Source organism: Diplotaxodon limnothrissa, linkage group LG14 (genome assembly GCF_057381915.1).
Source record: "Diplotaxodon limnothrissa isolate DT_005_m linkage group LG14, D_limnothrissa_male_GT1.1, whole genome shotgun sequence".
NCBI lineage: Eukaryota > Metazoa > Chordata > Actinopteri > Cichliformes > Cichlidae > Diplotaxodon > Diplotaxodon limnothrissa.
In genome coordinates this window covers 12,889,431-12,906,304 of record NC_140609.1, presented here as the reverse complement: position 1 = coordinate 12,906,304, position 16,874 = coordinate 12,889,431, and the positions used below count along the sequence as shown (strand labels likewise).

Genomic DNA, 16,874 nt, shown 5'->3' with positions numbered 1-16,874 from the left:
ACCTGATCTGATTGTGATGCTGGGGTCACAGATACTCTTCACAGGTGTGAACTTACTTCAAACCCATAGTCACCAGGCTGTTTAGAAAGCGACTCGGGCTGCAACCGTGAACCAGAGCGGTCAGAGCTTCCTTGGCATGCTGCTGAATGAGCATATTGGCATTTGCCCTTACAAACACCTGGAGTAAACTCTCACAGGTCCATTCAGCTTCTTTGTCCATCCTCTCTCTGAGGTGTACACACAAATATATTACGGTGTCCAGTGCCGCACAGGACACAAGAGCGATTGTTTTTAATCTAAAGAATCAGAGGAAATTTCAGCAGTTAGAAATCAAACTTGTTACAAAGATGCATGAGACAGGGCACGCTTGCAAACATGGACAGAAGAGGGTGGCATAAAGACAGATGTAGAGAAAAACAGCTGGTATACCTCTTGTGTCACCCCCAAGCAAACTCTACGGAGGTTTAACTCCAACTCCTCTTGGTGATGCCGCACCAGGGTGCGGATGTATCGCAACCCCTCTTTCTTTTTCTTCCTGTAGGAACATCAAATAGTTTTAAAACTCACATCCTCACATTAAATTGAAAATAATTAATGATAACAGTAGAAAATCATTTTACCAGTCGTCCTGACTCAGCAAGCTGAGGCTCAGCTGGAGAGTCTCTGAAGGATCAGAGACTGGCTGAAGCTCCTCCCCTAACTTTTCGTCAATTGACAGGAGGTACCCCATGATAAGCCCTTTAAAGTCCACCTCTGGAGGGTGTCTAACAACCCTTCGAGGTTTCCTTTGTTCTGGAGCTGGAGTTTGAGGAGGAGCTGGAGCTGGAGGAGGAGCTGGAGTTCGAGCAGGGGCTGGAGCTCCAGGAGGAGCTGGAGCTCGGGAAGGAATTAGCCTCCAACGAGCTGCAATAGTTTGGGGCAGAGAGGCATCCACATTTTTTAAAATTGTTTGCTCCAATGCCTCAAACATATGTTGGGCTGTCACCAGCCTCACAACACCAGCAACTTCTTTGTCTGCACAGATTAGATCATGAAATATTTATTACTCACATTTCTGTTTGTTTGCAGCTGAAAATGAACAAGACTAAAGTGCACTTTAAAGGGGAGAGCAAACCATGTATGTCTATAAGTGTTTTTATTTAATTACATTTTTCAAGTTTTCAATTCATCATAATCAGTCTTAATTAACCATTTACCAAAATTTGTATTCAAATAAAACCAAATCACAGGCTGGATAAAAAGTGAAGCTGAAATGTCAAACTTTTGACCTCTATAGATATTTTACCATGGCAACACCTTAACATTCAATGTGTTTTAGCAATGTGTAAACTCTGGTTGGAGGGTTTATCTCTCACACAACAGCTGATTAAAAGTCTGAAGAGTTTAAATGTCTGACATTCTGACTCATCATTACGTCGATTTAAGAACTGACCTGTTTCTCTGTAGCTTTTTAACCTCACTGGAATCTGACTTCTCCTGTGAGGACGAGAAGATGATGTGGTATGTGACTTTTGTTGCCATGATGCCAGGTCTCTCTTGGAAATGAGATTTTTAATCTCAATGAGATTTTTTTTACCTGGATAAATAAAGGATTAATAAAAAAAGAGTGTCTTTCTCTCCATCTTCAAGCTGGCCAAACGTCATGACTTTATATCAGTAAATGGTTTTAACTAATTAAGAAAATGTTATGTGGAGTTTCCCTTATTTTTTCCAAAAAGTTAGATCATAAAGAGGTTTATAATTACTTAACACTCACTAACTCGCGCTGACATAAAATCTTATATCACTTTAAAGGTTTGTTTAAAAAAGAGAGAGGCAAAAATGATGTTTTCCTCATTATACTGATATTTGTCATTATACCATCCATAGATCATAAAAGTCAAGAGCATATTTACAAAAACAAACATATTCCTTTTCTGTCACTTTTTATGGTTTTAAACTAAAATAGCTGTAAAATAGTTTTGGTTGTCCAGTGATGTTTCTTCTGTCTCCTCTCCTCGTCCAATCCATAAAGTAGAGTCCAACTGCTCCCTGGACCCTCTGCAGTACCTCAACACTGATCAAACCCAGGCCACGGTAGGTAGAGTGCTGATGTGTCTGCTGTGTGTGGTTGTTACTTGTTGCTGAGGAATAAATATGAATGTGTTTGTGGTGTGCAGGTCAAGCTGGCTGCAGGACACAAGTTTGACAGAGATGTTGAACTGCTGATTTATTACAAAGACGCCCACCAGCCCACTGCTGTGGTGGAGGCAGGACAGGCCTCTGCTGAGCCGGGTGAGTGAAAAATAAGTGAAGTCATTAGTTTGCAAATAAAAATTCAAGATCCCAGTTCTTCAACCTGGAATTTAATTGTATTGGAATATATTGGAAACTGTAAACTTGACATTTTTCTGTCCTTTTCATGTCTCTGATGTGTTCAATGGCTTCATGTGGAGAGTTTGTGTTGGTAGTGAATCAATCTGAAAATATGAGTAATACTCGCACCAGCAGTGCCAGAGTATTCATAAAGTGGTGTTAGAGTTACAAAATATTTCCTCAAATCTTTCCTCAAATCGTTCCTCTCACACAGTGGCCTCACCATCTTTTCCCTCTTCCCTTCAGGACAGTCCTCTGCTCCTGTTGAAGAGTTTACCAATGGGCTGCTATTCAAACATTTTACAGTTTGGGGTCTCGTTGTGAACACATCTTCCCGTGAGTTGTATTCATGTGATCTCAGTGACTTAAAGTGATATCACTGTAAAACACCATGTTGCCTTTGGATGCTTCTGCAAAACTCCAGGTTATGTTTGATTTACTTGCTAAAACAGATTACTGAAAGCATACTTGTATACCTGCCAAAGAGTTGAGCTTTTGCTTGTGTAGATGAAAAAACTCTCCTCTTTTGCTGTTTGTCTTTACTGATGGAGAGGTGGGGAACACCAAAGAAGTGATTGAGAATTCAGGTTCTCACAGGTAAAACAACAAAAAGATGATGACATGTGCTGCGTACCAAACCTGTGTGTCTTAAAAACAGCTGTTGTATTGCAGGTGTTTCTCTTTTGGGATTGGGGAAGGGGCCAGCTCTGCTCTCATCAATGGGATGGCCAAGGAAGGAGGAGGTCACGCTCAGTTCATCACAGGGACTGACAGGATGCAACCAAAAGTAAGACAATGAGTCATAACAATTATCATGAAAAGGCAAGATGATATTATTATTTGAACAGAAGACATAAATTCCAAAAACATAAATGTATATTTTTTCAGGGTTTTTCATTATTTTTCAGGTGATGCAGTCGCTGCAGTTTGCTCTGCAGCTGACTGTGGTCGACATCTCAGTCATATTGGATTTACCAAAGGAAGTGTCTGTCACTGTCCTCTCTCCACTAATCACAACACTTTTCCAGGGTCAGAGGTCACTGATTTATGCCGAGCTCACTAGGACAGGTAGGAGCAGCCTCTCATGTTGTTGGCAAACTAGATCAATCTGCTGGGACATCTGATTTTAGGACAATCACTTGCTTTTCCAAAGGACACTGACAACCAGACATTAGATGCCACAGCCCTGGCCCACGGTACATGAATCACAATGTGTTACTTCAGAGGTGTGATGTTTTCAGGGGTTTTTTTTTCTGCGCTGCAGAAAATTGTAAAACTACTGTGAACTTGGTGGATCTGTCCAGATCTTTGACTGGAAACTATTTCTATGAATGAGTGGTTTAAAATGTGTAAGTGAAAAGCTGCCATATTTCAGGTCCCAAAGTCAAACGAACACTGAGGGATCACTGAGAGCTAAAAACGGTCTAACTTCTTTCATCTTTAATAAAATGATCAGCGTTGCTGTTTTACCGGGTTTAACAATTAAGTTTAACATCCAGGCATCCATGAAAACAGAGTTTATTCAATTTAACTGAGTTAGAGTTTTGCAGTAAGTTAGCTCGCTAGTTTCCACCTAAACATGATCATCATAAGCAGTGTTACCAATTCATACACTGGTTTATCATCTAGACTTTTTGTCTCATGCAGCACCATGATCAGGTCCAGTTTTTATTTCATCTTTGATTTTTCAGCTGCTGTGCCTGAGCAGCCTCCCAGAGACCCTTTGTTGCAGTTAGTCTTCCTCCAGAAGCCATCTGGCTGCTTGATCCAGCTCTGGCTGCTGCACCGGGAAAGAGCAGTGAGGAGGTGGATTGATAAATGAAATTCATAACAAAAATTCATAATGGACTTTTTCCATTTAGGAATAATAAAAATTTCTTTTTAATTGCTATTAACTGACAGTCAGATAACCAGCTTTTAAAAACATATTCATAAACACTTTGCAGTCAACAAAATTTGCACAGAGGTTATAGATGAAATAAAAAGTATCACGTGTTTTCTAGGTGTGTTTATGACTCTGTTATTGTACATATTCTGTGTTATACATCATAATCATTCCAGTCTCTCTCTTTTTTTTTTTACTGTTTTAATCTTTATAAAACTCTTATTTATTTATTTATTTTTGTGATTTCTGCTGCCCTATTGGTCTGGTCTCTCTTGAAAATCTGAAAATGTGATATTCATAATAAAAGGATTTAAAAGTTTACTGCCAAAAAATTATTAAACTTCATAACAGAAATGTGCTAACTGGCTTGAAATAGATTGAAACTGTTATGAGATTGCTTCAGGGAGCAGACATGACACCGTCTTTTAGGTTTCGTCATCACTTTGTATTATGCGCACAACACCACCCTCCTCTGGCTTCCACGTGAACTGCACCTTAAACATCAACTGTTTACAAATGTCATGACACAAACAAACGTTTCAATACCGTAAATCACTTTTTGGACTGCGATCACTTTTTGGCACAACATCGGCTCTGATAACATTTAAAGCGCATTGAAAAACTATTCTTTAATGCTAAAAATCCATTATCAATTGTAATTATTTATTTATTTATTTAAATTTCAGATATCGATCTTCATTTTTGTAAACTGGTGAATTAATGATTTTTTTAAAGAATTAAAACGACAAAGTTTGGCAACATATTTTTTATAAAGGATGAATAAAACAGTAAAACAAAATGAGAAATATACATATTTTTGAAAAAGCTATGATAATTAGACGAACTTTATTTTAAATAAATAAAATTGATTTTCGGTGCCACTGGGAGTCATGGTGATGATGACGTGTTTGAGTGCAGGTATAAAAGCAGGAGGCAAAATTGGAATTCGGGTTTCACGTTTGAGCGCAAACAGGAGCTTTTTCCCACTAGTGCTGTGAAAACTCGGATTTTTCAAACTACAGCCAACGTTTGAAAATCTTCAAGAAGGATTTGCAAAATGACTTCTACAAACTTCAGTCGCGAGATGCACCTGCTCTCCCTTTTCATTGACGAGGTGATAGATCAATGCTATGGTGAGTGCAGCAGGCTAATATGTCAGAGTGCTAGCAAACAAATACAACTTAGATTTTTGTCTTTTATTGTTTGGAAGTAGGACTTCATGAGTGTTAACGTTTAGGATGAGATGTTTCATACTTGAGTAACATCAATTTTAACATGTGCCAGTACACTATAAAGATGGCGCCATGTTTTTTTTTAAATTGCTGGAAAAAAAAACCAATTGAATGCACGCGCCCTGGAAACGACGTAAAGCGTTGGAGGACGTTGACGTCAGCGCGCGGCCGTTTTTGCATGTAGAGGGTTTGAGTTGACATGTTTGGGCTGCTGGCGCTGAGTTATACCTGAAAGTTTCATAGATTGTGAATTTTATAAAGCTGGAGAATGGAGTTTTAAAAGTTCACAGAGTCGCTGGATGAGTTTGAGATTGAAACAGTGTGTGCCTGCAATGAGGTGGTGGAAGGTTTCTCACCTAAATGTAGCTGCTTTATTCTCAAAATATCGGTGCTCAACTAATATGAAGATATTGCTCCTTAATGTGAATGCGTATTAAAACCTCAGTGAAAGTCCATGCAGCCTTACACCGCATGAAAACTTTTACCAAAAAAGGTGAAGGCTTTCATAAACAATGAGTTCTGCTGGGAGCTTCTTACTGTTTGTGTGTGGAAGAGCTTATGATGATGTAAAGCCATGTCTGGACAATTTAAATTCAGGCTTTAATTTGTGTGATCACATGATTAACGTACACGCATGCTTTGCTTTCTCGTAGCTGAGCTGGTGAGTCCAATCACTGCTCCTCAGATGGTCGTCATTAACTTGAGGAACCGTGAACTGAGCAGCAGCCAACTGGACTCCATGTCCCACCTGGTCCTCACTCTTTACCATAACCTGGTGACGGGGTCCAAGGACTTTCCTTACATACCTTTTAAAGGATTGTTCCACCGGGACCAGGTGACGACACCATTTGTCCATGTGAGGCAGAGCCAGAGAGAGAACACCACTCCTTCTCCTCCTACGGACTCACCAGCTGGCATGATGCTGCCGCCTGCGGGCTCCAGCTCTCATCCACGCTTCCTGACTCCAGTTCTTCCAGAGAAAGCGGATCTTGCTGTGCTGAAGGCAGATCGGAGGAACTGTGTCGGCACCTTGACTGTCGACGGCCTCCTCGTCACCAGAGTCATCTCCACTGTTTACCGAACAGAGGACACTGAGATGACGAACCGCTGGAGAATAACAGACTACAGCGCGGACGGCAGAGTTCTCACTTCGGTGCTCTGCCGTTTTCTAAATATGTCGGCAAAGCGTGCTAAGAGGAAGGCTCCGGAGGAAGAGAGCAGCATCCGGAGCCCGACTCCAGCAAGGAAGCGCTTGAGATTATAATATACAGTGAAGCATGTCGAACGTCAGCAAGCCTGAACAAAGTGGTAAGTAGTAAATAGTGCTTAAGGTTGTTTCTAAAATAATGTCCTAAAATATTTGAAAATCGTCGAGGTTTTAACTTCTATTCTTTCTTTTCTGCCTCTTGTTTCTAAAAGTCAGGAAAAAGAGTCACGCTGCGAAGAAACTCCACACAGAAGATTTTCCCTCAGTAAAATGGTAAATATATTCATCTTGTTATGACGTTTGCTCACAATAACCAGGAGTGTTCCTGTGTTTCTGAAGTGATTCACTCTCATTTGGTGTTATTTGATCCAAAGACAACTGAGGGTCTTCAGAGCAGCGTGAACGGCCGTCACCTGAGAGAAGACAGTCCTGGCACCTTTGTGGTTCCCTCCAGGTACTCCAGCTTCATCCCACAGTCCAGAGAGATGCAGTTAGGTTGAATGTGAGTGTGAATAGTTGTCTGTTTCTCTGTGTTAGACTGACCTGTCCAGGTTGTACTCCTGCCTCTGGCCCCATAACAGCTGGGATGGCTCCAATCTTGAATTGGATAAGCTGAAGAAATGGATGGAAGGAGGATCCAAAGAGAAACATCAAAGGCCCTCTCACAAAAAAAAGATAAGAACTCATTTTACACATTGTTGAAACATCCTGAAAGTTATTTGTTCTGTTTAGAAACTTGTTGAACTGTTGTTTCGACTTGTTGTTCATTTCTTATTCGGTTCAGCTGTGTTTCTATGTGTCCTTAGTTCCCATAATCAGCCTCCTGTGTGTAAATATTGTGTCAGTCTCCCTTTGTCCCTTGTCAGAGTGTTAATCTCCGTCCCCTCGTGTTTCCTTGCCTCAGTAGTTCTGTTTCCTATAGTTTTCCCCCAGTATAGGTTTTGGTTTGACTTTTTCAGTTCCCTTTGTCAGTCTTTGTATTTAGTATTTCTTCATCAGTCTCATCACTTTCCTCTGCAGAGAGAAAACAATAAAAAGACCTGAAGAGGTCTTTTTATTGTTTTCACCAAATAACACCAAATGAGAGTGAATCACTTCAGAACAACAGGAACACTCCTGGTTATTGTGAGCAAACGTCATAACAAGATGAATATATTTACCATTTTACTGAGGGAACATCTTCTGTGTGGAGTTTCTTCTCATCTTGGCTCTTTTTCCTGACATTTAGAAACAAGAGGCAGAAAAGAAAGAATAAAAGTTAAAACCTCAACGATTTTTTAATGTTTGGGATATTTTAGAAACAACCGTAAACACTATTTACTACTTACCACTTTGTTCATTCTTGCTGACGTTCACTCTCCTCATCTTCTCTCTAAAGGACAAATGACAGTAAAGAGGGAATCGTTTTAGTAACTTTATCAACCAGGTGAGCAGAATTTTAGATATTTATCAATATTCTGATTAAAAGCAGAGTGAATACTTATCTTTTTACGAGAAAGGGTTCAATCCGTCCTGTCTTAGGTCTTAATGTCACCTTGTCTCCTCTCTGTTTTCTCTGAAAAACAAAAGACAAATGGGAAGAAAAAAATTAGTAAATGATTTCAGCAACTAGAGGAAGTGTTCACTGAGGAGGAGCTGTCATAATAATATAAAATCAATATGTACTTATCTTTTTTTTAATGAGAGTTTACAGAGCACGCTGGCTTCGCTCCTCTCTGAAAGTTACCTGGATAAAGGATAATAACAATTAATAGCATCATCAAAACAGACAAACCTGAAAGAATTGCTGATCAGAGTTGTCTGTCTGCTTTTGGCTAAAGGCCAACGTATCGACCTTCCTTGGGACAGAAAATAATCTGTGTCTTAGTCTTAATACTCGTCAACAACACACACAAAACAAAAATGAGCATTTAAATTTAAATGACATAAATAACACTGAATATAAACAGTCTGGTTTTCTAATATTGAAATGAAAGAAATTCTATTTTTTAAATTTAATCATTTTGAATTTTTAACAGCACTGCCAAACTCTGATTCCTTCTTTAATAAACCTGGAGAGTCACTTACCTCTGTGTCAGTACTTACCAAAATATTGCCTCTTGCCCCTCTGACAGATGACCTCGCCTGAGAAAAAACAAAAAACAAACCTTAAAATGGCTGCAACTGCTGTGCTCCCTAAATTAGTACAAATAGGGGGAAAGGAGAGTAGGCATGTTAAATATTACAGTTAGATTTTCTTAAACTTTCACTCTTAGAAAGCATTCTGTTTTAAAGCGAGCACTTTAAAGACATGATGTTTGTGCAGGTCTCCACTCCTTCCTCCTCATGTTATCCAGCCACTGGTTCAGTCTTGCTGCTCCATCATAACCTTTAGTAAAACGAGAGGCTCAGAAGCAACAAGAGTATTGTGTGAAAAGAGATCTGAATAAACAAAGAGTGGCAGACCCCCGGCTGTGTTGTGTTCTTGCTATTAGCAACTTTATGGTGATTCAGAACATACAGAACATACAGAACATACAGATCCTTTTTTATAGATGATGTTTGCTGAGTATTCATGCATGCATCATCCATTAATGTTTGGGAGGAGGGGCTGATTGACTTTGTCAGGACTGTTTTTCCCAATAAGCCACCACTATTAAACTTTGACGAGCCTTATGGCCAACTCAACCCATCAGATCTTTGATGTGTTAAAGCCAAAAACCTGCTACAAGACACAATCGAGAGGACTGATGAGAAAAGAAAGTGAACTGGATTTTCTTCAAATTTAAAGAGCACCGTTAGCTTTAGCTCATTTAGCTTTGTTAGTGAGCATACATGTAGCTTACAAATAAGTAAATTGAATTAAGGGAGGGAAGAATCAACTTGAAGGCTGAACTCCAGGAAAAACTAGGAAGCTTGAAAGGGAAACAGCAGTTACTTTGGCTGCTGCCACAGCCGCTCCTTAAATACCTGGTCTTGCTGACACACTTAATTATCACGCTGGTGCCTACATGAAGGTGAGAACTTCACTCCCAACCACTGAATAGACAAGATTGTATCCACACGACGGCTTTATTGATCCCTTTGCAGAGGTTTGAAATTTCTTAAAATAAATCTCAGAAAATCGGTTTGGTTTCGATGTTTAAATTATTTTTCCACAACAACAAACAGAAGCATCGATGTGAGCATCGGTCCAAAGAAAAACAATACAAAGATATTATTAGTAGCTAACATATTGCACTTTGGGCTACTGACTAGATAGCCACTAATTACGCGAGGAAATACAAGAATAACTGAATGCAATTTGATTTATTGAATTTGTTTATTGAAAATGACTTGAAGAAAGACGAGAACATTTGTTGTCGTTTAAAGTTTTCTTTATTTTGTGCCAAATTGGTGCCAAATCAATAAATGAGCAGTAGAAGCTACCGTTCACAGATGGAAAATGTAAAACACTCACTTGCCACTCTATTAAGAACATGTTGCTTTTTGGTCAATGTGACGGACCAAAAAGCAACAAAGTTATTGTACCCAATTGATCCCTATGAGCGACCGTGGAGAGGAAAAACTCCCTTTTAACAGGAAGAAACCTCTGGCAGAACCACACTGTAAAAAAATATTCCGTAGAAAAACGGAAAATGTCCTGGTAATTTTCTGCCAGTACATTTTCTGTTTTTTTACGGAAGTTTGACGGACTTTTCTGTAAACGATAAAACGGAAAATTCTGTAGATTTACAGTATACTCTCTGTACTATTTACGGACATTTCCTTCAGCTATAAAACGGAAGATTCCGTTTATTCACAGTATATTTTCTGTATCATTAACTGATATTTTCCGTAAATAGAAAATTTGAAATTTCTGTTTATATTACTATTTCCAAGCACTTCTTTTCACTGTAACTCATTAAATATAGTTCTTTATATCCTTGAACGTACATTTCTATGCAATTACAACCTAGTACACCATGTACTCAAAAATTCATAAATTAAAACTTAAATTAATTTGTGCTTCGTACACAACAACATTGGTACAATTAATGTTAAATATTCTTTTATTCTCCTCAACTCTAAAACTATACTAAAATATAATGACAGCATCCATCTTGTCATAAAACTACTAAACAGCTGATACATGAACAAAATAACTCACAAGCTTTCAAATTTGAGCATTTTTATTTCCTTAAAATCAGGTTGCCCTCATGTAAATGTGTTTATTTACATTCATTCAAGTGGCTACCAAGTGTTTTCTTCAAACAGGACACCCGACAAACAAAAAATGTCATATTTAACTATATGTTCACATGTAATAATATCCATAGTACCTTTTAGTTAGAATCACTGCCTTGTGGTAGTTTTGCCTCAGCCAAATGGTTAAGGTGTGGTTTACATCCATGTCTGTCCACTTATGATACAGTATACACATGTAGTCAGTTATAGCCAAACACCTTTGATTACTGAATTACATTCACTTCATTAATGAAAATGCTCAAAATAATCCTTAGACTCAAACGTTAGAACAGGCTTTTCCTCGCAGCACGCCGTGAAATAAATACTCAGAAAGAAAATGGCAGCCGTTTAAACTCATGTCTAAAAATGTATCGTTTCATGCATCGGTCAAAACACTCGACTCCAGGTACACGACGCCCAACTGAAAACACTTCACATAAGTCGAGTTGCCCGAGAATCACAGAATTTACAGAAAATGCACTATTTTGTGATATATATCGTTATCAGGAGAGAAATGTCTTATATTGGGATGTGAGATTTTGGTCATATCACACAGCCCTACAAAGGATTATAATTCACGTAGTTGCATACACATAACACCATTCTGTTGCAACAAAAGCAGTTTATAATTAAAGTAACATACATACCGGTACCTTGAAAAACGAAATCAACCACAACATTAAACTCACCTTGTGTTTGTAGAGAAGGTGGTCAGGGTTTTTCTTCATTTCCTGAGACCAGCTGCTCTGGATCATTACCAGCTTGTATCTTCATCTTTTTTTTCACTTGGTGAAGTCTTTCATTGCTCTGCACTGGAAAACCAAAGTGTGTGATCAAAGGTGAAATAAGGGATATTTTTCCACTGCAGGACTTAGAGTCAAGTAGTGATAGCTGTTGAACCATTTCTCAAATAATCTGTAAGGATCTGGATTTTTAAGAAAGATACAAATATCTCTGCTTATATTTGGCTAAAAGCTTGATATAGACAAGGCATATAAAGCCCCTGCACACCAGCACTGCGCTTACATTATAGTTCAATCAAGAAATAGTTATTATTGATTTATTATTGAATTTTTTTTAGTAATAATTATTAGTATTTAATCATATTTGCACAGTGGGGTGACAAAAGTATTCCACATACTAGAAATGCTGCTCAACATTTCATAAATTACATTTTCAACAAATGCTGGAGTAAAAACACAGTTACAGGGAAAATGTGTCTGTCTATAAATATTAACTAAACATTTCTATGTGCTACAAAATAGACATGTGGTGAGGTGAAACTATACTTTCAATAATATTACCACTACAGTCTGTTAACCACCGAAATAATCTATGCTGGTCAGCTAGCTAAAAGTATTTACTTTAGCAGCCCAAATCAGAGTGCTGCTAAAGTATCATCAGCAAAAGCTAATGCTACATTAGCATTTGCTAGCGTCAGCCAGGAAGGTCTGAGGGTTAAACTAGGGTTAGTGTAACTTTGCCCGAAACCCTTTAAAGTGTACAGTAGAGCCAACTGTAAAACATGGGTATTGATACAGTACTTATGAGAGTCCTAGAATAATTTCTAGGACCATAAGTTCTCACTTTCCCCAGTTATCCACATCGCTGACTTTCGCTAATTAGCTAGTTAGCAGTCACAGCTGTGTAATACCCAGAGAGACACAGACAGCTAACTATAATATTTATGAAAACTGGTTCAGCCACTGAAGGGCAAAACTGGTGGTATCACAGTAAAAATTATTTTAACATTAACTAAAATAAAGCTTAAGTCATGTTAAACCTAAATAACAATTATTTTTTTAAAAATGAGTCAGCAAAATATTCCTGACTTGTCTGGAGACAGCCGAAACCAGTTAACAAATAAATTAACAATTCTTTCTAAATAAAAACGCAGAGTCTTTTGAAAAATATTATTTTGATAAAAGGAAACATGAGTTTTAATACTTACCACAGAAATTTGAAGACAGTTTCTCCAACTTCAGAGTCCAAAATCCAGATGAAGCCTGAAAGAATGCATTGCAGTAGTTGAGAAATACAGAAAAATACCTGTAAATGACTAATACGGAAAATTCCTTCACGTTTATACAGTAGATAGTACTGTATTTTTACGGATTTTTTTTACAGTGTGTGTTTCAGCGTCTTTACGGAAGGCTGCGAAATAAAAAGATGCTCATATTCACTTGCATTTGTTACCCTGTTGTTATCTTCATGTCGGTTACCTTCACGTGCTGCTCTTTGGCAGTTTTACAGATTTTATTCTGAACATCTTTCTGAAGTGACTGGTTTTTGCTTGTATTCAGCAGAAACTGGAAACTAATCCAACTTGCTGAATGTATTTACACAGTCTTGTTTGCCTCCAGTGCAGTGTCTTTGTCACAAATGTGAGAAACAAATTAAAAGGTGATCATGCCAAAAGGTAGTGAAATTAATACAAAATTGTGAAGGCAAAGTGCCAGAAGAGTAAATACATGGTCACAAACTGTGTATCAGGTAAAATTGTCTAAGTGAGGGTTATGCTTGTGTTTTACTATAACACCATCTAGTGGATATCTAGTGCTCATTGTTCTTTGACAAATACTTTCAAATAGCTTCACAGTGCAAAGCAACCAGAACTGAAGGCAGATACAGTAAAGGCCTCGCAAGGGAGGAAACAACATTTGATATCTATGAGTTCTACACTCCAAACGGTCAATTATTAACAAAAAAACTTGCTTGTTCAATCCAATTTGAGCCTTTGAAAATGGGGGGATTGTATGAAAAAGGCCTAACTCCTGAACGAGCATTTTCAAGGATTTCAAGCACCTGTACCTGTTCAATGTTCACTTGAAAGACCCCCTTATAAAGTACTTCTAGCTGAAATGATGAGGACAAAATCCATGCTGCTTGTTTGTGAAAAATCTGAAAGTTGTGGCTGTATAGACAAACACAGTGAAAAATTTCTGAAGTCTCAGTGTCTCCCTGTGTGTTGATGCAGAATGTGTGCACACAGAAGACTCAGTGCCAGTTATCAATTTAGTTATTTATTTTTTGCACTGCATTAGATAACATCAAAATAGTGTTTTCAAAAATGACAATAATATTCCCAATTGTGTTATTTTTATGTTGTAATCTTTATGAAAAAACTTAAAAAACAAACAAACAAAAACAAAACACCTACCTCATAATCTTTTGAGTCTGGTATATGGCGGGGCGCTGTGGACACCCAAGTTTGTGAATGCAATAGCTCAAGAACGAGACAATGTAGAATTTTTTAATTAATACCATGGTAGCATTTACTAAAAATCTCTGTAAGGTTTAAATCTCAGGGACCTTGACTTCAAGGTCAGAGCTTAACTTTTCTAAAGAAAAGAGGATTTTCCCATTTATAAAACATGTATGTCTACTAGGAGGCTAAAGGTTAGCACTATATTTAAAAAGAGTTACAAACAACAATTAGATGATGCTTAAAGCTGGTTTATTTAATAAACATCCAGTTTATTTCCAATTTGGATCAAATTATGTCTGATTGAAGGACTGATGTAATGGTAAGTTGTCCGCTGCTCCGCTTTGAATATTGGTAAGAACTTGACACAGAGATTACTTAATGGATTTTAAGCAAAATTGTGCCTTAGTTCAAGAACATATTCATCAGTTGTTTTTATGTTTTTAGGCTTTTTTTCCCTTTTCAATTTTCACAAGAATTGCTAGTTCCCCTAGAGTTTTGGCCACCTCAACAATCAAGTGATTCCCTATGAGCAAGCAATGAGCGACAGTGGGAAGGAAAAACTCCCTTCTAAAAGGAAGAAACCTTCGACAGAACCAGGCTCTTAAAGGGACAGCCATCTGTCGCGACTGGTTGGGGTGGGGGGAGTGAAAATTAAAAAAGACAAAAAAGCCAAAGTGATCATTATTGGAGCAGCTTAATTAATTCTTGCAATGTAATCTGCTGTTAATGGCTTTTTACAATCCCTGTTTGTGTTTTTGTCATTTTTGTCCGTGGTTGAAGCAATGCTGGAGATTGATTCTCTATGATCTTTCTGTTTTGAAGGCTGCTGAGAGACCACAAGGTTTGGTCCCCGTTTGCTACTCATGTCAGGGAGAACTCTTAGAGAGGCCAGGACTGAAAAAGGGGTGGTGGAGAACCTCCGAGGGTGTTATGCGCTGGTTTGGATCCAATGCTAACATCTCTTTGATTAGGCTGACAAATACATTTTGGATTTTTTCCTTGCCCCACATTATACTCAGCATTAGTCCAAGGTCATCGAGGCACTTAAGTTTTATGGATCGAGTGTCGTTGGACTGATAATCTGTTTCATCTTGAAATTGTCTTTCGGTCTTAAATGTCCAGTGTTGTCCGTTGTAGTTGTCTTTTATGAAATAGTTATCAGTGTAAAAGCCAGAGTCTAAAACATGATCTGGTGGCTGTCCCTGGGTCTGTATGATGAATTTCAAAACATCATAATCATTTCTCCCAGGGTAGAAAGGATACCCAGTAGCAAGCTCCACAGCTACCAGCCCCAGGGACCACATGTCTATTGCTTCATTAAATAGACTACCAATCATAACCTCAGGTGCTTTATAACCAACCGTCCCCACACAGTCACCAGGAATCACTGTAGATGCGGGACATGCAATGCCAAAGTCTATAAGTTTGACTTTGATGGGACACTCATAGCGGTCCACAACCATTATGTTTCCAGGTTTGAGGTCAGCATGCACTATTCCCAAAGAACCCAGGTGGGACAAGGCATTTGTGAGTTGATGTAAAATTGGCCTGATTTCGCTTATGGGGAGACCCTGGTTTTCCGGGTCCTCTATGTAGTCCCACAGGCTTTGGTCAAGGAGTTCAAAATTTAAGCAGATGCGGTCACCGTCGATGAAAAAGTCGTTCCATTGAACAATGTTGCATCTATCTGCATCCAAGCCTCGCAGCTGCTCCAGGATGAGAATTTCCATTTTTGCCTGTTGGAGAATTTTAGGGTTATTTTTGTTGACTTTAATAGCAACAACTTTGTTGGTTTTTGTATTGCAACATTTGGTTACAATACCAAAGCCCCCTTCTCCAAGGAAACCCTCGACCTCGTAGTGACCTCCCAAAAGGGTCCCTTTAGATATTTCAAGATCATCTATAGAGGAGGATGTGTTGGCTGATGCGTTGACGTATTCTTGTTGAGAAAATTCTTCTGAGTATTGGGAACTGCAGCTGATTTTCTGTGATTCTTCTCTTTTGCAACTAGAAGGCTGCTGAGAGACCACAAGGTTTTGTCCCCCTGTGCTACTCATGTCAGTGCAGGGAGAACTCTTAGAGAGGCCAGGATTGAAAAAGGGGTGGTGGAGAACCTCCGAGGGTGTTATGCGCTGGTTTGGATCCAATGCTAACATCTCTTTGATTAGGCTGACAAATACATTTTGGATTTTTTCCCAGCCCCACATTATACTCAGCATTAGTCCAAGGTCATCGAGGCACTTAAGTTTTATGGATCGAGTGTCGTTGGACTGATAATCTGTTTCATCTTGAAATTGTCTTTCGGTCTTAAATGTCCAGCGTTGTCCGTTGTAGTTGTCTTTTATGAAATAGTTATCAGTGTAAAAGCCAGAGTCTAAAACATGATCTGGTGGCTGTCCCTGGGTCTGTATGATGAATTTCAAAACATCATAATCATTTCTCCCAGGGTAGAAAGGATACCCAGTAGCAAGCTCCACAGCTACCAGCCCCAGGGACCACATGTCTATTGCTTCATTAAATAGACTACCAATCATAACCTCAGGTGCTTTATAACCAACCGTCCCCACACAGTCACCAGGAATCACTGTAGATGCGGGACATGCAATGCCAAAGTCTATAAGTTTGACTTTGATGGGACACTCATAGCAGTCCACAACCATTATGTTTCCAGGTTTGAGGTCAGCATGCACTATTCCCACAGAACCCAGGTGGGACAGGGCATTTGTGAGTTGATGTAAAATTGGCCTGATTTCGCTTATGGGGAGACCCTGGTTTTCCGGG

General features: G+C 38.8%; 2 protein-coding genes across 2 annotated transcripts; both read left to right on the top strand.

Moving 5' to 3' along the window:
* The first annotated feature begins 1,492 nt into the window (after positions 1 to 1,492).
* On the top strand, positions 1,493 to 3,399 carry LOC146618539 (von Willebrand factor A domain-containing protein 5A-like). Its single transcript, XM_085370085.1, has 6 exons — positions 1,493 to 1,500; positions 1,974 to 2,076; positions 2,160 to 2,274; positions 2,602 to 2,691; positions 3,028 to 3,142; positions 3,264 to 3,399. The coding sequence occupies exons 1-6, from the start codon at positions 1,493 to 1,495 to the stop codon at positions 3,265 to 3,267; spliced, it is 435 nt and encodes a 144-aa protein (XP_085226211.1). The 3' UTR covers positions 3,268 to 3,399.
* A 1,925-nt stretch (positions 3,400 to 5,324) lies between these two features.
* Positions 5,325 to 7,097, top strand: LOC146618538 (uncharacterized). The gene is made up of 4 exons (XM_085370084.1): positions 5,325 to 5,373; positions 6,126 to 6,780; positions 6,892 to 6,952; positions 7,054 to 7,097. Exons 1-2 carry the CDS (start codon positions 5,325 to 5,327, stop codon positions 6,734 to 6,736), a joined length of 660 nt encoding a protein of 219 aa, XP_085226210.1. The 3' UTR covers positions 6,737 to 6,780; positions 6,892 to 6,952; positions 7,054 to 7,097.
* Positions 7,098 to 16,874: the final 9,777 nt, after the last annotated feature.

What these genes read in the sequence shown, in the direction of transcription:
- LOC146618539 (XM_085370085.1), top strand. An exon ending in ACAGGCCTCTGCTGAGCCGG is followed by an intron (nt 2,275 to 2,601) that starts GTGAGTGAAAAA and finishes TCTTCCCTTCAG; the next exon opens with GACAGTCCTCTGCTCCTGTT. An exon ending in CGTTGTGAACACATCTTCCC is followed by an intron (nt 2,692 to 3,027) that starts GTGAGTTGTATT and finishes GTTGTATTGCAG; the next exon opens with GTGTTTCTCTTTTGGGATTG.
- LOC146618538 (XM_085370084.1), top strand. Translation starts at nt 5,325, where the DNA reads ATGCACCTGCTCTCCCTTTTCATTGACGAGGTGATAGATCAATGCTAT. An exon ending in GGTGATAGATCAATGCTATG is followed by an intron (nt 5,374 to 6,125) that starts GTGAGTGCAGCA and finishes GCTTTCTCGTAG; the next exon opens with CTGAGCTGGTGAGTCCAATC.